Genomic DNA, 21,831 nt, shown 5'->3' on the forward strand with positions numbered 1-21,831 from the left:
CCCCCCAACTTACCCATAAAATAATGGTATATGGGCAGTCCATTCAGTTCAGGTGCTTGCCAGTATGGAAATCCACATGGTATACTGATATTACATTATATGTTGGAGGGCAAAAGAACATACATGCTCCTCCTCCCTGGAAAAACAATCTTTGGCCCAGGTGAGCATCTGAATTGGGCCATAGTCCATGCAAATACATGCCAAGGGTGCATCACATAGAAAAGATTTAGCTACCCTGCAAACTAGTATCCACTTTATATTTTCCTTGCTTCCTCCAAAGTATCATGGGGGACTGTAGTTTGAAATAAGTGCCAGCAACTGTCTGTCAGTGAGGGCAGTGAGGCATAATTATTAAAATAGAGAAATGCCACTGGAAATGCCACTAACTAGTTTAATCTCTCCAACATCTAAAATTGGAATGGGACTTCTGGTGCATACTCAGCGCTTTGAGAATTTAATTGCCTCAGAACACCACTTTTGAGTATCAGACACTTTCCTGTAAAACAAGAAGCCCTTAAGTCGAACCTTGCCTCCATGGATTCAGATGGTGGCCTTTGGCAAGCTTCTCTTCCCCACTTAGCCAAGATCCCATAGAAGGGCTTAAAAAAATAAAATCAACCACCACTGGTTTGTGGAATCCCATTCAGTTATAAATTGAAGACTTTTCTCTGGGAGAAGAACCAGATTATGTACCAGGGAAGATACATATAAGACCCTCAACTACTTATTTTAGATGTCTTGAAAGAAATTTTGGTTTTATTTTGCTAACTGCTTTGAGACCCTTGTGGGTAGAAAGGCAGCTTAAACATCTCCTAGATAAGTACTGGCGTGGGCTGAAAGCTAAACCATAGTATTTTTTTCAACATTTTAAGAATATTTGATGCCATTCTGGCCAATGTACCACCCACAGCACATTGAAACTTATGTTTTGGGGGGAACTAATGTCCAGGATACTCAACTATTATGCTGCACTTGTTGGTGGACAATTTGGTTTCCGGTAAGTGAAACAGCCAAGACGTAGTATGGGTAGTGTTAGACTAGGATGACACAAGTTCAAACCCCTGCTTGCCATGAAACTTGCAGGGTAACCTTAGACCTCTCACACAGCCTAACCTACTTCACAGGGTTGGTGTGAGGATAGAACCATGCCTACCATCCTGAACTCTTTGGAGGAAGGGGGAAATAAAGTGTACTAAAAACACCCATTATAACCCATTTAACAAGACCAGTCACTTAGTCCCATACTACTGATGAAGTCTGAGCAACGGAGGCTTGCCCAAGGCCACCCAGTTAACTGACAGCTGGAAACGTAAACCAGATTCATCCTAGTCCACAACTCATGTTTTAGCTGCTATGCTAGCTCTGGATGGCTTATAGAATGACACATGCCCAGATAAAGTGACATAGCCCTCTTGTGCTTGTTTCGAGCTGGTGTTACACAGGGTCTAAGAAAATGAGAATCTCACTTCTGCCACTAAATCACTAGGTAGGCTTCGGCAACACTTTTTTTTTTGCTCAGCCTCCCCTCCTCCAAATATGGAGATAATACTAGTCTATATTAGATTTATAGAAAGATATGCAATCACAAACACTAAATGTGTACATATTTGTATGGTAAATTAGTGAAACAGTACACCTAATGAGGGGAGCAGGCAGGACCAAGATTATCGACAGGAGAAGAAATGCATCTCCAGGCATGTAACCCTCACTCTTCGTGTGCTGCTTTACCCAAACGCCTCTTCTAGATGAATGCAAGATTCCAATAGCTATCCCCATGCAAGTAGATATAACAGAACTCTTATTTCATTAAGTTATAATTAACCTTAAAAAAAAAGTTGTTGCATTTCAAGCAGGAGCCAACAACTGCAGTTCAGCCACAGCTGTAGTAAGCCACTTGCTAGAGACTTTAGTTGTCCAGCTCTGGCAGCAGGAAGGACAAGCCCCATGTGGTGCAGCAGACAGTGTTGAACTTGTACCAGAAGAGCTGGGTTCAAATCTTTGCTTAAGCTATATAACTGACTGGGTATGCCACTCTCTCTCTGGCCACATGGTTGCTGAAGGAATTAAGGGGGGTGGTGTCTAATACTCTGGGGGAAAGCAGGATACAATCCAAGAAGCTGTTTATAAAGAACAAAATTATTTGATAATGATAATTTACTACACATTATACAAGAGCAAATCCATGTAGTGGTCTAGGAACCCCAGAACCACAAGAAGTCAGACAGCCATCACCTTCCCAATAACAAAGAACTTTGAAGAACTAGGAGTCCTTGACACACAAGTTTTGAAGTTAGAAGAAACACCAGGCACCCAAGCCAATGTCTGCAAGATTCACTGGAGGACCCTGATTTTATAACCTAGTACTTTTTCCTGTGGATCATTGGACTGCTAGGATTGGAAGGGGAAAAGAACAAACAAGTCTGAAGCAGTTTTAACACAGGACAATAAAGGCACATTTTAATATTTACAAAGCAGAGCATTTCGGGCCATAAATGTACCCAACAGAGCTAGAAAGAAATTCAAGTTAATGTCTGCCCCCATTCTTAGTTACCTACCTTTCCAAAAGATGGCATCAGCGCAATGCAATACACAATTAAGGTCACAAGTGTTCCGTTAGATTCCCACTTTCAAGTAAAAAGGTTCAAACTTGCATAGCATCTTTTAACACCAATCAGCTTAAATAGTCACCTTTCCTTAAGCAGCATTAACAGTCCATGCTGAAAGTAGAAAATAATTATACTGAAGATTTTTCTTTTAGACAAATCAATTCAATTAGGAAGAGGGGAAGGGTTATCAACATTTCAGCTTTTGTTGGTGGTGCTGTTATGGGGAACTGTTAAAAACAGGAAATTTAGAATATTGTCAAGAAGTTTTAAAAATGTAATACTGTTTATTTTGCTTCAAAAACATTTCAGCATTCTAAACATACAAAAAACCAACATAACATTTTTGCAAATTTTGTTTCTCTTTTAAGTACAGAGTGTTTTTGAACTTCGGTTTCTGCGCCTTCTCTTCACTTTTAGGCTGACAATGAAGTGGTCTACAGCTTCCGTTTAAAAACTACCGCACTTAACTAAAAAGAAAACAAAAAAAAGGAAAGATTCCATACAATTTCTCATGCCAGCTGAACCCGACCCTCCTCCCCTTTCCACAACTAAGAATGGCCGCAGAATGCTAATTTCACTATATACAGAAAGACAACTTTAAGCTAAATGGACGCCCACTGTAGTGTAAATAGATCTACTTTCACAGTGCACGCTTTGAGACACAACACCCCTGCAGGAAAGCCTGGCCAAAATGGCTCACCTTCCATTCTGGGGCATCCCCGCTCCAAGCATGGACCGCAAGAATCTGTCTAGTTTTTACAAACTATAGATATGTACAGTATAACCCAAGATTTTCTAGCCAATAACCATATAGTTAAACACCACCTTACAAATTAAAAAATAAGATGCTTGAAACATTTTTAAATGCTTTGTTACACCAACAGGAAAGTGCACAGAGTTGAGGAGAACACTGGAGCGCATTTGCTTCCACTTTTTTTTTTGTTTTAAAAATGTTTGGAAATATGTACAACTTTGTTACAGTTTCAGGGTGCCTGAGAACACCCAGGGTCACTTTATGTAAACCAGTTCGATGGTTTATTACTTTTTCCCTCTCTATTTTCCTAGAGCACTTTAAATTTTCAAAGAAGGTACGGTGTGATCAGAATCCAAATTGTGTCATTAAACCTAATAACGGGTAAATAAGACACCGTCTCAAATAACGAGGTGCAGGTTTGTTTTGTTTTCCTTTTCCAAATGGTGTTTCCCCTACTCTATGGTATTCACATGGAGACAAGTATTATACAGTTTCTCATTCATCGTCCTCCTCTTCGTCTTCTTCCTCCTCCTCATCTTCCTCGTCTTCCTCCTCCTCTTCTACTTTTTTCCGAGCCGCAGCAGCAGCTTTGGCAGCTGCACTCTTGGCACCGTCAAACTTGCCTTTCGACTTGTAGTCGGCAACATCCTGCAAGGCGAAGAGGAAAGTTACATTGGCCACAAGTAGTTCTTTACATATGCCTCTTGAAAGGAACGCGAATTCAAAACAACTCAAGGTGCTAGACCAATAACACGTGCCTTGCGGCAGAGGGGTAGTGAGGCATAGCTGAATCTGATTCCTGAAGAGACAGAGAGTCACTATGCTTTATTCAACTGTAGTCCTTTAGGCAAGATTTCTGTTACAGCTTTTAATCAGCAACTATTAGCACTTCCTTTGGCTCACAGAAGGGGCTCTTGTGAGCCAAACAAGTGATTCCACATGTATTTTAGTTCAGAATGTCTACAGGAACATCTTCTCACACACTGCAAGCTCAGGGGCATGGAGACTGTCCCAGGATCCATCCCTGCCATCTCCAGTAAAAGGATCAGATAGCAGGTCATGTCAAAAGCCACTGCAAGCTGCTGCAGGTCAGAGCAGGCAATACCAACCCTGACAAACCAAAGGCCTGATTCAGTATAAGGCCGTTTCATGTGTTCATCTGCAGCCTTCCATGCTTTACGACTTGAAAATGAAGGCCTATTCAGGCTACCATTGTTTGAGGATGCAAAATTAATATAATATGAGCAGGGCCTTCTGAGCAGTTGCTCTACAAGTGAGGGACGCCGACCAATGCTCCCTTCTAAGCTGTGAAGTCTTGTGAGCAAAAATTCTACTTTGTGAGCTACTGGGCATTAAAGTTGTGAGCGAGCAATTTGGCTCCTGCATAAATTAATTTGCTCTGGAGCCACCCTTCCTGAGCTAAGACAAAAATGTGTGAGCCGGAGGCTAAAAAACTGTGAGCTAGCTCACACTAACTCAGCTTAGGTGACTTTATCTGGTGGACCCTTGTGTTCAGCCTCATTGCCTGCCTCTTTCTAGAAGCCCACATTCTTGTTCCCAGGCTTTGGGGAAGCAGTACTGGGCTTACTGAACACTGTTCAGAGAACAAGTATGGGAGCTGACTGCTGATTTTAATGCTGATTCAACCCAATTTTGTATTGCTGCCTTCCCCACATCATGTCTTGGCTTGAGCACACTGTTCTGATTTGGACACCTTGAGTTAAGTTCTTCACATTTATAAGTCAGCAACTGCTAAGACTGATAGCAAAACACATCACTGTGACTTTATCTGGTGGTGAAACATTTTGGGAAAGGGGTTTTTGTTCTAAATCATAGTCTGGGCCATTTTGGGGGGGGCAAGGCTAAGTTAGCAAAGGGCAGCCATGGGGTATGGATGGAGGGAGAATCGACAGCTTTCTGTTTGCTTTCTAAAAGGTGGTGTGCTGTTAACCTTGTGCTCAAACCTCAGGATGGAATAACTACAGCAAAAATCCTCTAAATGAAGACAGCAAAGACCTGACACATATGTTTTAATTCACCTCTATAAACAGCTACATACTACTGATTTCACTGGAATCTTTTTCCAGAGTGGCTTTTTTAGAAGTTTATAGCCTTAGAAAAATCTATCATTCACAGTGTGCTTGTGTTGGGCTAAGAGACAACAGTAATTACTCTTAAGTGCTAACTGTAACCTGAGGTCTTGTGTAGCCTGAAGTGGTCAAAATTGTTCACAACCAATGCAAATGATTAGGTACATCTGGTTACAATAGATACCCACCTCACAAGCCCTGCTTTCTGTGACCCTGCATTTAGAGGTCAGATGGTGGCAACCAGAAACACGGCTCTTGCTGTAGTGGCACCTCGTTTATGGAATGCCCTTCCCATTGAGTCTTGCCTGGTACCTACATTGCTCTTTTCAGTGCCAGGCCAAAATGTTTATGTCCAGGCTTTAAATTAAGGGGCTGATCTTCTAAGACCATTTGATAGAGTGCTTTTACTTTGAGAACTAGTTTTAAACACCTCAATAATCTGTTTTTATGCTCCAGATAGATTTCAAAAATATGTTTCTATGCTGTAGCTAGATTTTTAAATTCTGAATTTCAATACCTTTTAACGTCTTAATGTATCTGTTTTGTAAGCTGCTTTGGATAGCTTCCCAAGAGAGGTGGCATACTTAAAAAATATATATAAATAAACTCTAATAGTCCAGACAAGAATCCACCTAACCGTACCTTTTCATACTTCTCCTTCAGTTTAGCAGCCTTGTTGTTATAGGGCTGTTTCTCACCATCGCTGAGGTTGTTCCACATTTCACCAAGTTTCTTTGCCACATCTCCAATGGAGATGCCAGGGTTGGTGGACTTGATCTTGGGACGGAACTCTGAACAGAAGAGGAAGAACCCAGACCTGGCAAAGGAAAGTAAAAAACCACAACTCAGAGTGAACAGGATGACCAAAGGTGTCACCTTTTATAAGGGAACAGGATTGCAGCCTACTGCATTGTATTCGACCTCTTTATCACACCTTAAAGCGCTTTTTTTTGGTTTGCATTGTTTTCCAGTTCTTTAATCCTAGTACCACTGCATTGTTTACTGGATGTCCTAAGGCTGTCTGATTGAATTGTTCTTCTATATTTTGTAATCTGTCTCAAGTCTCAGTAAGAAAAGCAGGCTATAAACAAAGTAAATAAAATATAGACACTGATTTACAGAGCAATCCTAAGTAGCACTACATCCTTCTAACTCCACTGACTTGAACAGGCTTTTATCTTGGTTGGGTATTCAATGGGGTTAGAGAGATGTCACACTGTTTAGGACTGCACCATTAAGCTTCATGGAGAGATTAAGTTCTTACTGTCAATCTGACCCTGGGGATGGTGACGATCCAACAATGCCGAGTACCCTAGAGCGGGGGGAGGGGAGCCCTAAATTCTTTTTACATACACAGCAGTTTAAAGCAGGAACTGGTGTTGTAGGCTGAGAGTCCACACCATCAGTTTGAATGGGGAAAACTCACTCAGCAAGGCATGGGCATGATCCCTCAATACCCCCCACCCCCACCACAGTACAAAAATCTTTCTGACCCATCTTACAGGACTGTTACAAGGATTATTGTATGCAAAGCACTTGAAAGCAGTTTTGTGAACACCTAGCAAAAGTATTACTGTTAACAATATTAGAGCATTCACTTGATGTTCAATCTGTTAAGAACTCAAGCTGCTCCCCTTGATGGTCACAGAAATTACCTGTTTCTCAGCTACTTCCTGTTAAGATGATAACACTTTGATACTTTGAAGGCTTCTAAAGACAGGCCCCATAGCTGTTATTAATGGCTGAATGAACATTTTAATTGTTCAGGTCTCTGCAATAGTTTGCCACATGGGTTAGCGTTCATAAAAAGCAGAGAGGTGTGTGTTCGCTTCTCAACATCTTGTTCAAGGTGTAATTTAATATTTTTCTCTAGCTTTAAAATGCTTTGCCAGTCCCTTTGAGAAGGATTTTGTCCATAACGAGCAGGATACAAGTTCTTCAAAAAAGTAAATAGAAAGGGGGCTGAAAGCAGTTCACCACAGATGTCTTCTCAGATGTTAAAAACCTAGGCCCTGCTTGCACTTTTGCTCTTAATAAAGCAGGTTGTAATATTCTACCTTTAACAAATCAGAATATTCCAAGTCAAGTGAAGCACAAATACACTTTTGCTAGAAACAGCTACTTACGGTGGCCTTTTAGGGGCATTGGGATCCTTCTTCTTCTTACCACCCTTAGCTGGCCCATAATCCTTCATTTCTCTATCATATCGTACTTTGTCAGCTTTAGCCATCTCATCAAATTTACCCTTCTCTTTGCTTGACATGGTCTGAAAGGCAAACACCAGCAATTACTCAAGTGTCTTAAAATCTTAACTACATAAAGCTGACTGACACCCCCCTCAATGTAGACAACCCCTTCCATACAGTTCTGGTGAATGGCTTATAAACATCTGGTGCTACAGCACTGATCAACCTAAGCAGGCTGACCTGATCTGCACCTGTAAGGGATCACCAAGAGCCCCATGAAAGCACAGGAGTTGCTTCCAAACGTTTGCATATCATCCTTATGAGTTTTAGTAACATGTCATTCAAATATGATCCAACATTGTGTGTGGCACATTCAAATTGTTATGTCATTTTCTTCCTCTGCCATAATACAACAACTTAGTTTGGTGCTCTTGGGCTTCCGGGCAGTAGTCACAAAAGCACTTCTTTGTAAAATGTACAATTAATTAATGAGACCATTGCCATAGAATAGTGAAGGCTTTAAAAGGGGACTAATATAAACCCGTGGAGGACCAATCTATGAACGGCTGTTAGACACTTAAAACTAGAAGTATCTTCCATGTTCAGAGATACCACCTACCATCATGCTGAGCGCTACTGCAATGGAAGTGGCTCCACCTCTGGTGGAAGAGCCACTTCCAAGCAAGGAAGGTGTCAAGGTATAAGCCAGTATCTCTGAGGGCCAAAAACCAGCTTTGCTCTCCGGGCCTACTTATAGGACTTCTGGTGGGGGGCATCTGGTTGGCCAAGAGGATGGACACTTGATTTGATCCAGCAGTGCTATTCTTGTATTATAGTGCCTCCCACACCAAGGTATAACACAACCCATGAGAGCTATGCTCATTAGATCACCCATAGCTAAGTGTTCTTGACAGAAGCTTTGAAAGTCAGCTTCTTGACACCTAGTTTTCCTCTGTTTTAAAGCAAGTTTCTAACCCCTTGAATTGTGATGGTGTGATGCTTGCACATGTGTGGACAATGCTTGGTAGATTCTCAAGAGGGTTGTTGAACAAGGCTTGGTGGACAAGAGCAGAACTCTGGGGCTCCCACGACCCCAGTCCAATAGCAGAACCAAAGCTGGCAGTAAAGCACCACTGAATTCGGTAAGACTTCGGTAAGTCAATGTTCACAAGTCCAGGCTATAATATAGCAAAAGGACCATAAACACGGAAGAATCATATATAACAGGAACACAAGAGATATGCATATAAAACTTTAAGTCACACAATTGAGAATCCTTGCTGTAGAGTCTGATTTTTTTAAATTGAAATATTTATTTTTATTTTGTAAAGTCTTTCCTCAGAAGACTGTAAAGTTAGAGAAAAGTGGAACAGAGCCTTGGGAATACCTTCCACCTCTCTGAGCACTTCTTGGAGAACTCTGCAAAGTTGACAGGAACTTCAGGATTCTTCTTCTTGTGTTCTTCACGGCAAGTCTGCACAAAGAAAGCATAAGCCGACATTTTGCCCTTCGGCTTCTTCGGGTCACCTTTAGCCATTTTCTTGTCTCTGAAAGAGATTTTAGGGAGTAAAAACCAGTAATTTAAATTGTATGTTCTAGGCAAAAGCAAAGAATAATTAAGCTACCCTCAAGCTGGTCAAGACTGCCAGACAGAGAGACCTGGGTATTGCTTAACTTTCATAAGCTCCCATCCAAATGCGTGAATTGTCTCCAGTGAGGTGTACACCTAGGTCTTGCTTGTTGCTCAGCCTATAACGCCTCTTTCACACATGCAAGCCATCATTTGGCGCTCTACTGTAGCATAAAGCAACTATGCTCCGTTTCACTGTTTAGTAGTAACAGCAAAACATACATGCACTGATAACTAGTCCATAATGCCACAATATTCAGAAGGCTACAACTGTGTGCCTTAAGTCTTCAAGTGACCTTAAAGGGTAGCACTCTTGTTATTTATTCAGATGTCCATGTTTTGCACATGAATAGCCGTCACGCCCCTATGCCAGATTTTTTAAAAAACTTCCTCATTTAGAAAATCATATTCTCCAGAAGTGGCTAAAATATACTTAGAAAGTTCATTTTAATACAACATGAAGTTCAAGACATTGCTATTCCATTAAGGAACACATTTAGATTTCTGGGTAGCCGCTAACTATTTTTTTTTTAAAGTCACAAGAACAGATACTAACTTTTTAAAAATATAAAATCACTTTCCACCTTCTTGCTAGGCAAGCAACTTGTCAGGTTTTTCCCCCAAAAAAAGATTTTTATCCTCCTCTTGAGGTTGTAAACAATTATTTAATTATGCTTATTATATATTTAATTGTTATGTTTTTATTTATTTTAAGATGTATTTCTCTTTAAATATGGTTTTCCCCCTCTCAAAAGAGAATAATCATCCCCTTTAAAAAAGAAGAAGTTAATTTTCCTTTTTTTAAAAAAATGTAAAAATCCCATTTTAAAGTTTCTTATTAAAACGGTGGTACAGCTTTCCGGAAAGTTTCAGATAAAAGTATAAAAAAACCAAGCTTCATTTTGTTTTCCTGCCCCTTCTTTGCCATCTTCCCCCTCCCTTGTTCCCCCACCCCCAAGGTCATCGCAAAAATCCCTTCTCCTTTTATATATTATATCGGACCAAGTATCATTTAAAGATCCCCCAGTACTGTAAGTGAATGCAGTTGGGATCTGCCTGTATCGCTATATTTGCTAGAGACTCCAATAGCAGGAAGGGGAGAGGAAAGAAAAAAACGACAGGTCACCAAGACACCAATAATTCATCTTCCATTTTGTGAAATGCTTCTTCATGAAAGAAAGTGCCCCTCAAATGAGCCCCTGGGCTCTTCTAGGGGGTGCCTTTGCCTATGGGGGGCTGCCCCATGCAAGGCTGGGGCAGACGAAGGGGTTCCTGCTCATGCCATAGCAATCTCTATAGTCTTGGTGCTAGCTAAGGCTGGGATATGGAGACAAGTGCTCTCCTCCTCGCCCATAGCCAGCTCCATTCGCTAAAATGGCTTCTCTACAAGGCAGTGAGGCTGCTCTATGCTTAACAAAGCCTCAGACACCCCTCCGCTCAAATAAACCCCCCCAGCCGCCAAACCAAAGCAACCAGGCTCCCCAAAACCAGCCAGTTTGGTAGAAAAACCTTTCCTCTTTCCTACCGGTGGGGTTTCGGGGGGCTTAAGGCTCGGGGAAGGGGGAGAAAGCAGCTTTGAAGCAGCCTCCCCCCTCTCCTCCCATTTCCCTGCTTAGCGCAATACTCTGTATAACAAAGACTGCCGTGCAGCCATTACAGTACAAGCGACGCTCATCCGCGCCGAGAGGGAAAAGTGTGAAAAACCCCAAATCGGCTCCGAAACCTCCAGCCAAGGGCATTAACAGATAGAGATAAACGAGCTGGGGCGAAAACGAAAGGTTTGGGGGCTCTGCGGTGCCCCCACGAAGATTTCCCTCCCACATAGCTCCCCCTCCCCGTCTCTCTGCTGCCTTTACACGTCTTTCTTCCTTTAGCCGTACCACTAAAACGCCAGCCATATTAATGCACACACAGATCAAGTCACAGCAGCGCAAGAAAGAAACGGTTCGAAGCTTATCGGTGGACGGAGAGGGGCGAGAGAGACCTTTTTAGATAGGGGGGATGAAAGTAAGAAGGAAACGAAAGGTTCCGAGCGGGTTGAAAGGCGAGAAGCAGAAATAAGAAAAATAAAGAGCGAAGGAGAGAGGGGGAAATGGTGTTTCTCCGGGACGCGCAAGGCTTATCCCTGTCAGATGCTAAAAAAGCGACAGCCATTATTAATGCAGAATAAACAGCAGGCACCAGCATTGCGCACGGGCAGGGCAACTTTCGTACCCCGATCCTAGGCGGAGGGAAACAGAAGACACACGCGTGGAGGGAAAGCAGGAGAGACTCGGTGGAGGCGCGGGGTTCGCATGCCCGTTAGTCCAACATCCCTGCCCATGCGGGCAGAGTTACTGCACCAGCCATATTCCACTAGTAAGCGCGGCTGGGGGGAATGAGAGGAGCAGCGATCCACGCTGCCCGGCATCTACTTTCCCTAGATCCGGAGGAGTACACGCAGTTAGCCTAGAGGAGAATTTTCTTTAAATAATTTTTTTTAAAAAACCAGCCGGATCAATCCAAGCTACGTAATTCTTCCCGCCCCCCCCCTTATACCGCCCCCCACGATTTATATCAGATCCCGGGACATTTCCCACACCTAATAATTAGCTGGAGGAGAATTTAAAAGAAAAAAAAATTAAAAGGAAAAAGAAAGTTAATCAACGGGGGGGGGGAAAGAAATTAAAAATGAAAAATAATACAAAAGAAACAAAAGGAGGGGAAAACCCCAAAATTGGAATTTGAACGAAAAAGAGAGCCCGCAGCAGCCGCCACCCGAAAAAGTTGCGAAGTGCAGCTCCCACAACGTACCTGTATTGTTCGCTTTGAGCCCAGGCGATAAGCAAGAGAAGAGAGCGGGGCGCACACACAACGCGCTAAGACTCAGCGCTGGCTTCGGCTCAGCCTCGCGTTGGCTGCCTACGAGAGCGGCCTGATTGGCTGCGGGGCTCCGCCGTTTAAAACAACCTCCTCGCCTTGCCATTGGGAAAAGCCCTCCTGAATATTAAGCAGATCTCGGCGCCGATTGGTTGGAACCCCTTAAGTCATTCATTCAAAAAGAACACCCGCCTGGCAAAAGGGAGCAAAGAAGAGTGCGGGGGAGCCACAAACCGCTATGGGGGGTGCGTGTGTACCGAAGTAATAATAGTAACCCGGGGCGGGTGGTAATAGGAGCGGTGTATATAATGCGTAGGAGATGGAAGAAACTACAGAGCGCTCGCTTTAGCAGGATTTCTAGAAACTACAAATCTTTTAGCAGTTTTGAAAACGGGGATGTTGCAACCTGGTCTGAAGCGCGTTGACTCCAGGAGCAAAACCTGCTGCTTCAGCAACGCCCGTTACCAGGTAAGTGAACAAATACGAATCTAGCTCTCTTTTCCCACCCCTAATAAAAACTAAAAAATTATTTTGCGCTTTAGGAAGCAAGCCCAGTGGGATTTATCTTCGAAGGAACATGCATCATTTCGGGTGGTGCGTGGGAATTCTGGATGGGGAGGGGAGGCTTTCGCCTAAACCTTCGGGAGCCGGAGCCCCCTCCTCATGAAAGGCCGTCCTCAGATGAGCAGACCAGGAAAGAGGACAAGGGGAAGAGAGAAAGCTCTAATCACGAAATGAGAGGATTGAGCAATCCGAGAGATACACGTTTTAAGAATAAAACAGGAGTCTAGTGGCACTGTCAAAACGAACACCTTCTTTCTAACATGAACTTTCCTGAGTCAGAGCTCCTTCTTCAGATGCATTGGAGCATGAGTGTATCAGTCTCATTATACAGAGAACAGAAAGGGGGGGGAGAGGTATTACAAAGAGAAACTGGCTCAAAACAAGATCCAGTCCAATCACTCAGCATGGCTGTGAGATGATTCCCAGCTGTTAGGCAAAATGTAAAACCTCGTAGTGGATTTTTGTTGTTGTTCAGTTATACAGTCGAGTCCGACTCCTCGTGATCTCATGGACCATATCGCGCCAGGCCTTTCTGTCTTCCCCCATCCTCTGGAGTTTGCTCAATTTCATGTTTGTTGCATCGGTAACACTGTCTAACCATCTCATCCTTTGCTGTCTCCTTCTTCTTTGACCTTCAGTCTTTCCCAGCATCAGGGTCTTCTCCAATGAATGCTCCCTTCTCATTTGGTGGCCCAAGTATTTGAGCTTCAGCTTCAGTATCTCTCCTTCCAGGAAACAGTCAGATTTAGGATTGACTGATTTGATCTCCAAGGGAATCTCAAGAGTCTTCTCCAGCTCCAGTGGATACAGCAGGAAGTTACAGAGGTATAGCTTAATAATCAGGTGTATTGCACGGTAAAGCATAAATAAACAGGATTCTTATAGCGCCTTAGAAATCAGCATGTCTTTAGTTTAGTGCAAGCTTATCTGGACAGGAGCTTATGCATCTGATGAAGTAGGATTCCATCCACAAAAGCATATACTAAACTAAAAAACTTGTCAGTCTTTAAGGAGCCACAAGTCTCCTGTTTATATCTTTAGCAGCAGACTAACAAACAAATGAAGAGTTAGCTGCAAGCGTGAACAGTCCCAGCAGCAGGATGGCTATGGACCACGGCCAACTGGTAAAGCAAGATGAAAGAGTGGACTCTGACTCATGGATTAGGTTTTTGTGCCACAAGACTCACTGTTGTTTAAGATCAACAGTGGAGTCCTAAACAGAGTTACACTGTTCTAAGCCTCTGATAGATTTGAAAGGGTGCCACTCTATTTGGGATTGTACTGCAAGCAAGGAGATATTGCTGTCTATAGTGACAGTGCCATTTTCAGTCTCTACCACAGAGATAACCACGCAGTGGCTTGGGAACCACCTGTGGCTCCTTTGAGCATTGTTTCCTAGTGTGGCACCCATTGCCAACTCTGGGCTAGGAAATTCCTGGAGATTTTGGGGGGGTGGAGCCTGTGGAGGGACCTCGGTGGGGTATAATGCCATAGAGTCCATCATCCAAAGCAGCCATTTTTTCCCCCCGGGGAAACTGATCTCTGTTGCTCAGAGAGCAGTTTTAATTCCAGGAGGACTCCGTCCAAGAGCTATGTGTTAGCAAGCCCACACCCATCCCGTGTTCCAGGAAAGTAGGCAAGGCTGTAGCCTGGTAGAGCCTGAAAGTAGCACGTGGTTTACACTTGGAACAGCTGCCACTGGAGGATGGGTAACCATCATATCTGGTTTATGTATTTTGTTATACTGAGATCAACAAAACAGGCTACCTGCTGCATCTCTGCCTGATTCCTTTGCTGTGTATTTGCTTCCTCCTATTCCACTTAATGTAGGAGTGGATAAATTTTGCAGCTTCTCCACGGTGGCTGCAATTAGATCAGCAAATTGCTTCCCCATGTTGTTGTTTGTTGTTCAGTCGCACAGTCGAGTCCAACTCTTCGCGACCCCATGGACCAGCTCCCGCCAGGCCTTCCTGTCTTCCATCGTCCTCTGAAGTTGGCTCAATTTCATGTTCGTTGCATCTTTGACACTGTCTAACCATCTCATCCTTTGCCGTCCCCGTCTTCTTTGACCTTCAATCTTTCCAAGCATCAGGGTCTTCTCCAGTGAGTGCTCCCTTCTCATTTGGTGGCCAAAGTATTTGAGCTTCAGTTTCATTATCTGGCCTTCCAGGGAACAGTCAGGGTTGATTTCTTTGAGGATTGACTGATTTGTTCTTCTTGCAGTCCAAGGGACTCTCAAGAGTCTCCTCCAGCACCATAGTTCAAAAGAATCTATTCTTCGGCGCTCGGCCTTCCTTATAGTCCAACTCTCACAGCCATACATGACTACTGGGAATACCATTGCTTTGACCATGCGGACTTTTGTTGGCAGGGTGATGTCTCTACTTTTTATCATGCTGTTTAGGTTCGCCATCACTTTCCTCCCAAGGAAATCTTTTAATTTCATGGCTGCTGTCACAGTCTGCGGTGATCTGGGATCCCAGGAACGTGAAGTCTGTCACTACTTCCACGACTTCCCCTTCTATTTGCCAAGGAGTGATGGGGCCGGATGCCATGATCTTAGTTTTTTTGATGTTGAGCTTCAAGCCCACTTTTGCGCTCTCCTCTTTTACCCTGAGCAAGAGGCTCTTTAGGTCCTCTTCACTTTCTGCCATTAGAGTGGTATCGTCTGCATATCTGAGGTTGTTGATCTTTTCCCCAGCAATCTTAATTCCCGCTTGTGATTCATCCAGGCCAGCATTTCGCATGATGTACTCTGCATATATATTAAATAAGCAAGGTGACAGTATACATCCTTGTCGTACTCCTTTTCCTATGCTGAACCAATCAGTTGTTCCATATCCGGTTCTAACTGTCGCTTCTTGGCCCTTATACAGGTTTCTCAAGAGACATGTGAGGTGGTCTGGTACTCCCATCTCTTTAAGGACCTGCCATAGTTTGTTGTGATCCACACAGTCAAAGGCTTTAGCATAGTCAATGAAGCAGAAGTAGATATTTTTCTGGTACTCTCTTGCTTTCTCCATAATCCAGCGAATGTTGGCAATTTGATCTCTAGTTCCTCTACCTCTTCGAAACCCAGCTTGTACTTCTGGTAGTTCTCTATCCACGTACTGTTGAAGCCTAGCTTGTAGGATCTTGAGCATGACCTTGCTAGCGTGTGATATGAGTGCAATTGTGCGATAGTTTGAACATTCCTTGGCATTGCCCTTCTTTGGGATTGGAATGTATACTGACCTTTTCCAATCCTGTGGCCACTGTTGCGTTTTCCAAATTTGCTGGCAAATGGAGTGCAGAACTTTAACAGCATCATCTTCTAAGACTTTGAATAGCTCAGCTGGAATACCATCACCTCCACTAGCTTTGTTGTTAGTAATGCTTTCTAAGGCCCATTTAACTTCACATTCCAGGATGTCTGGCTCGAGGTCAGTGATTATACCGTCGTGGTTGTCAAGGACATCGAGGTCTTTCTTGTATAGTTCTTCTGTGTATTCTTGCCATCTTTTCCTAATCTCTTCTGCTTCTGTTAGGTCCCTACCGTTTTTGTCCTTTATCATGGCCAGCTTTGCATGGAACGCTCCCTTGATTTCTCCAATTTTCTTGAAGAGATCTCTAGTCCTTCCCATTCTATTGTTTTCTTCTATTACTTTGCACTGTTCATTCAGGAAGGCCTCCTTATCTCTCCTTGCTGTTCTCTGGAAATCTGCGTTCAGTTGGGTAAATCTTTCCTTTTCGCCTTTGCCTTTCGCTTTCCTTCTTTCCTCTGCTATTTGTAAAGCCTCATCAGAAAGCCACTTTGCTTTCTTACATTTCTTTTTCTTTGGGATGGTGGTGATTGCTGCCTCCTGTACGATGTCACGAACCTCTGTCCATAGTTCTTCAGGCACTCTATCTATCAAATCCAGACCCTTGAATCTATTCTTCACCTCTACTGTATATTCATCAGGGATGCGATCTAGGTCAAACCTGAATGGCCTCGTGGTTTTCCCAATTTTCTTCAGTTTAAGTCTGAATTTTGCAATGAGTAGCTCATGATCTGAACCACAGTCAGCTCCAGGTCTTGTTTTTACTGACTGGATAGAGCTTCTCCATCTTTGACTGCAAATTATATAGTCAATCTGATTTCGGTGTTGCCCATCTGGTGATGTCCATGTGTAGAGTCGCCTCTTAGGTTGTTGGAAAAGGGTGTTCGCTATGACCAGTGTGTTCTCTTGACAAAACTCTGTTAACCTTTGCCCTGCTTCATTTTGCTTTCCAAGGCCAAACTTGTCTGTTATTCCAGTTACCTTTTGACTTCCTACTTTAGCATTCCAGTCCCCTATGATGATGAGGACATCATTTTTTGGTGTTAGTTCTAGGAGGTGTTGTAGGTCTTCATAGAACCGGTCCACTTCAGCCTCTTCTGCATCAGTGGTTGGGGCATACACTTGAATTACTGTGATGTTGAATGGTTTGCCTTGGAATCGGACAGAAATCATTCTGTCATTTTTGAGATTGTATCCCAGTACTGCCTTTTGCACTCTCTTGTTGACTATAAAGGCCACACCATTTTTTCTACGAGATTCCTGGCCACAGTAGTAGATATAATGGTCTTCTGAGTTAAATTCGCCCATTCCTGTCCACTTTAGTTCACTGATTCCTAGGATATCGATGTTCAGTCTTGCCATCTCATTTTTGACCACGTCAAGCTTACCTTGATTCATAGATCTTACATTCCAGGTTCCTATGCAGTATTGTTCTTTGCAGCATCGGACTTTCCTTTCACCATCAGACACATCCACAACTGAGCGTCCTTTCGGCTTTGGCCCAGCCGCTTCACTCTTTCTGGGGTTACTTGTACTTGTCCTCTGCTCTTCCTCAGTAGCATATTGGACACCTTCCGACCTGAGGGGCTCATCTTCCGGCGTCATATCTTTTAGCCTTTTGATACTGTCCATGGGGTTTTCTTGGCAAAAATACTGGAGTGGGTTGCCATTTCCTTCTCCAGGTGGATCACGGATCACACTTGGTCTGAGTTCTCTGCTGTGGCCTGTCCGTCCTGGGTGGCCCTTCACGGCATAGCCCACAGCTTCATCGAACCGCGCAAGCCCCCTCGCCACGACAAGGCAGTGATCCATGAGGGGGCTTCCCCATGTACAGACACAGAATTATCCTCTTCCACTGAGACCGTTGTATTTCTGCATGAGTCCCTACTGTAGCCTTGCCTCCTTCCAGTTGGGAGGCATGCTCAGAACAGTGAATCATGGAAAAACATGACGGATGAACTCCTTTGAGGGAGAATAACATTGTTGGCATCTGAAGCCATAAATCTTTTGCAGGTAGGAGTGTGTGTCTCTGCTTTTCCCCCCCTTTTCCTTAAAGGATGCATTTTAACACATGGAAACTAGGGGGTGGGGACTCCAAGAAGGTTATCCTTTTTGAGGATACAGGAATTCCACACGTGAAAGTGCTAGTATCTTGTTTCTAGCCAAGCCTCAGGTAGCTACGATATTAAAACATTGGGTATTTAGCCACTGAAACTTATTCCCTCCAACTAAAACAGTTAAGTTCCCTGTGAAACTATAACATTGCCCACAGAGAAGAAAAGTGACCTGCAAAGTAAAACTTGCCAGATCCCCATGGGCTTAGAAAGCCAGAGGTTAATCCAATTCTAATTTAAATCTATGGGGAGCCTCGTACGGCAACAGTTTAAATATTATTTCACATTGGGATTGACTCTCTACTTAACACTCCTCCATTCTTTGCCTTCCTCTGTGGTCATTTCAGCTCCGATTCCCCCACTATAATAATCACACCGTTTCAGTAGCATTGATCTTGGAGAACTAGCTAATTGCTTCTGGTTGTTTTTAAATGTGGCATTTTCAATAATGAATAAATTTCAAAAACTTTCATCGAATGAACAGGTTGGGTAATGATTTCCAGCCATAAAATGCAAGGAAGAGTTTTTTCACCGGACAGGGTTTTTCTCACATGCACAGCTCGCAGTGAGCCGAGAAATCTGACCGGCAAGAACAGCAACAGAGTGAGAGCTAGGTTCTGGAGAGAAGAACATCATCAGCCGAACTGCAACACTCTTAGCTGGAAGCTTGCTAGTAATCTTCAGTTCATTGTGCCAGTTGTGTACTTGGAATTCACTGCACCTCAGATGGGTTTTGAGGAGCCCTAATCAAGATGCTCTCCAATGTCCTTCCCAGCTCAATATAACACCTTCACCCCCAGTTAAGCACACACCCTTTGGAGCGCTGTGGCATTCTTTCATACTCCTTTATGCTGCCAAGGCTCAAAGGGTCAGAAAAGAGTTGCATGTAGTTTCCTTTGGGTGCTTCTCCTAGCATGAAAGGGGAAACTACTCTAGATGGCTCCTATGACATCAAGTCAGGGGGCTGTCTCTGGGGCAATCTCTCTTCTCTGGTAAGCCAAACATTTCTTGTTGAGCAGATACTCCATGTGGACTTTTGCTGGCTCTGGGTGTACCTACACTATGGCTGCAGTCACACACTAAAGAATCCACTTTCAATCCACTTTAGTGCACTTTCCAACTGGATTTTTACTGTGTGAACTGGCAAAATGGGTTATTTAGTGTGTGTGACCACAGCCTAAGTGTTTGCTCTCCCTAGGAAACTGTAGCTGTATGGGACAGAAGAAACATAGTGTGCGGATGTTTTCGGCACCTCCAGGATTCTTTTGGGGAACCCATAAAAGAAAGACTGGTACATCCCCTCAAACCTTTCACAGATATAAGTGGGGACATGTTCAAACACTGGAATGTTTCAGCCAAGGATCACCACCCAACCCTATCCCATTAAATAATGCTGAGGGCTCTACTTCACACGCTATAAGGTGCATTCATTTATTCTCTTGGTCTCTGCTGATTTAAGCACCATGACGATGGTTGTTCTGTAAAGATATGCTCAAAAAATATAATTGTTTTACAACAAGTTACCCATGCTTTGAAATATAGCCACAGAGCTGAAAGGCGTGACAATATGCTGCATGATTCCCTAGTGTTCATGCGCAGGTGTTTACATGTCTGTCCACTACAAACAAGATGTATTCATGCAGAGACTTAACTTCTAGACACTTGTAGGAGGGAACCAAACCCAGAACAACAACATCATGAGCAACACACATTACAGATTTTAACAAGGTGTAGCCTCGGTTATGTTGAAGCATGCACTGCTATAAATAAGATTGTAATGTGGGAATAAGAATCAGATTATGCGTATTCCCCTAACAGGATTGCCAGTTTCTTTCTTACTTCTTGCTATTAAGAGAGAGTCAGAAACTCAGCAAGAGCAGCATACTCCAGCATGAAGCAGCAGCAAGAAAGATATCCTGGTTGGTTTTATGCCTGTGATGCACAAAAGCCATGCCAGAAAAAAAAAGTGGCTACCCTACCTTTATTCAGCAGCTGGAACCCAGATATCTGACCAAAGCAACCTCCTCAGACCCAGATGCTTGGTTCGGATTAATTAGAGCTCTATTTTTAAATGTAATTAAGCTATTAGTTAATCATAAATCAACAAGCTAATGTTCCCAGTCCCAGCATTTTTCTCTCCTCACACTTTGGAATGAATCTGAAAAGAGTTGGTTAAAGTTTCCAACATCAGTTATGAGCTTCTGGTTAAGTCTTACCACAACAGTTTTTGAAAGGATTCCCTTAATGCCAAAACAGTAATTTGGGCTTTATTGCTAAGGTGAAAACCCTCAGCTGGATCTAAAGGTATTTGTTTCCTCACAAGGCTGGATGGCAAAATGTTTAAGTGCTGAAACAAAAGTAAGGGGTGGAAACATACCTCAAATTGAAATTTCCAAACAATCTTGTTTTATAATCCCCCCCATACACCATCCCGACTGGATATGAATTAATTTTTAAATGTGTAAAAGTACTGAATTGGGCAAGCTGATTCTTATCTTAAAATGTTTCACCAAGCTTTAGATACCTCTTAGATTCCAAATGTAAATATGAAATTTGATCTACTATGGCCCCGGTCACACGGGCCGGATATCGTGGGGGGGAGGCGTGGCTAATGGCCACGGAGGAAACTAATGTGCGGCCGCCCGGGCACACGTCCCGGTCGAGGTCCCGTGGTTAGGGGGGAAGATGCCGACCAGACGGGTATCCTGCAGCGTGGCACAGAAGCCGCGCGATCGCACTTGCAATTGCTCTTTGTGCGCATGCGCTGTTGGGTGCTGTTGCGCAACCTGCAGAGACGGGCGACGGATGCCACGTTAAGTCCACAGGAAACACAATCGGATGCCCGCCCTTGGCCCGCGGTTTCCGGAAACTAGTACCTTGTAAGTACTAGTTTTTTAATCTGCACCTTCGGCGGGGAGCCACGGGTTCGCCACGGGAGCACTGCGCTTCCCAGATGTTGGGGTGTGATCGCGCCCAGAAAGTCCCCGGGACTCCCGTGCCTCTCCCGCTGCAACTTTGCCGTGTGACCGTGGCCAATGACAATTAAACAGTTGGATTCAAATTCTGAATGTTTGCCAAGACTGAGTTTGTGTGAAGTTTTTGTATCAATTTATTGTTTTCTGTCTGGCAGAGCAATATCAGGAATCTTAGATCCACCGCGGCCAGCTCTTTTCTGTCAAAGGTGCCCCCCCCCCCCCGGATCACCCATGTTAGCCTTTGGGGGAAGGGTCGAAAGGCAGTTGCTGCCAGGAAAGGAAGAAGAGAAAAAAATATCTGTTTTGCCAGTAGAAAGCTGGTAGGATCCAGCAATGTGTTTTTTGATTAGCTTTGCACAAAACCACAGACAAGGAGCTACAACGGTTTCTGGAGTGTGCCATATTTCTAGACCTGAGTCAAAGAAATCTATAGAAAATCAGCTATTTGCTTATAATTAAAACACTTAACACACTTCTCTAACTTTCTGTATAAGCTCAAGTGTCTATTATATGCATTTTAGAATCTATTATTTGTGTAGCATCAGAAGTACATCATGCATAAGAACAGTTTTTTTAAGTTCAGAGGCTTTTACTCACTTGCAATGTACATCCTTCTCAAATTAGTAATAACTTCTGAACCCTTTAAAGCAACCTGTCCGATTCACAGTCATAATGATTAAAGCATGATTCCCCCCCTCAAATCACCTATACAAACGTAATAGTGATCCTAAAAGCCACACACAGAATACCA

General features: G+C 43.4%; 1 protein-coding gene across 1 annotated transcript; it reads right to left on the minus strand.

The window, feature by feature from the left end:
- Positions 1-2,452: 2,452 nt before the first annotated feature.
- Positions 2,453-12,147, minus strand: HMGB3 (high mobility group box 3). Its single transcript, XM_015413139.1, has 5 exons — positions 12,060-12,147; positions 9,024-9,183; positions 7,577-7,716; positions 6,093-6,267; positions 2,453-4,008 (listed from the first exon to the last, which is right to left on the minus strand). The coding sequence occupies exons 2-5, from the start codon at positions 9,171-9,173 to the stop codon at positions 3,856-3,858; spliced, it is 618 nt and encodes a 205-aa protein (XP_015268625.1). The 5' UTR covers positions 9,174-9,183; positions 12,060-12,147; the 3' UTR covers positions 2,453-3,855.
- Positions 12,148-21,831: the final 9,684 nt, after the last annotated feature.

This window comes from Gekko japonicus, unplaced genomic scaffold (assembly GCF_001447785.1).
Source record: "Gekko japonicus isolate JY-2015 unplaced genomic scaffold, Gekko_japonicus_V1.1 scaffold905, whole genome shotgun sequence".
Lineage (NCBI taxonomy): Eukaryota > Metazoa > Chordata > Lepidosauria > Squamata > Gekkonidae > Gekko > Gekko japonicus.

What these genes read in the sequence shown, in the direction of transcription:
- HMGB3 (XM_015413139.1), bottom strand. Translation starts at nt 9,173, where the DNA reads ATGGCTAAAGGTGACCCGAAGAAGCCGAAGGGCAAAATGTCGGCTTAT. An exon ending in AGTGCTCAGAGAGGTGGAAG is followed by an intron (nt 7,717 to 9,023) that starts GTATTCCCAAGG and finishes TTTGCCTTTCAG; the next exon opens with ACCATGTCAAGCAAAGAGAA. An exon ending in AATGCCCCTAAAAGGCCACC is followed by an intron (nt 6,268 to 7,576) that starts GTAAGTAGCTGT and finishes TTCCTTTGCCAG; the next exon opens with GTCTGGGTTCTTCCTCTTCT.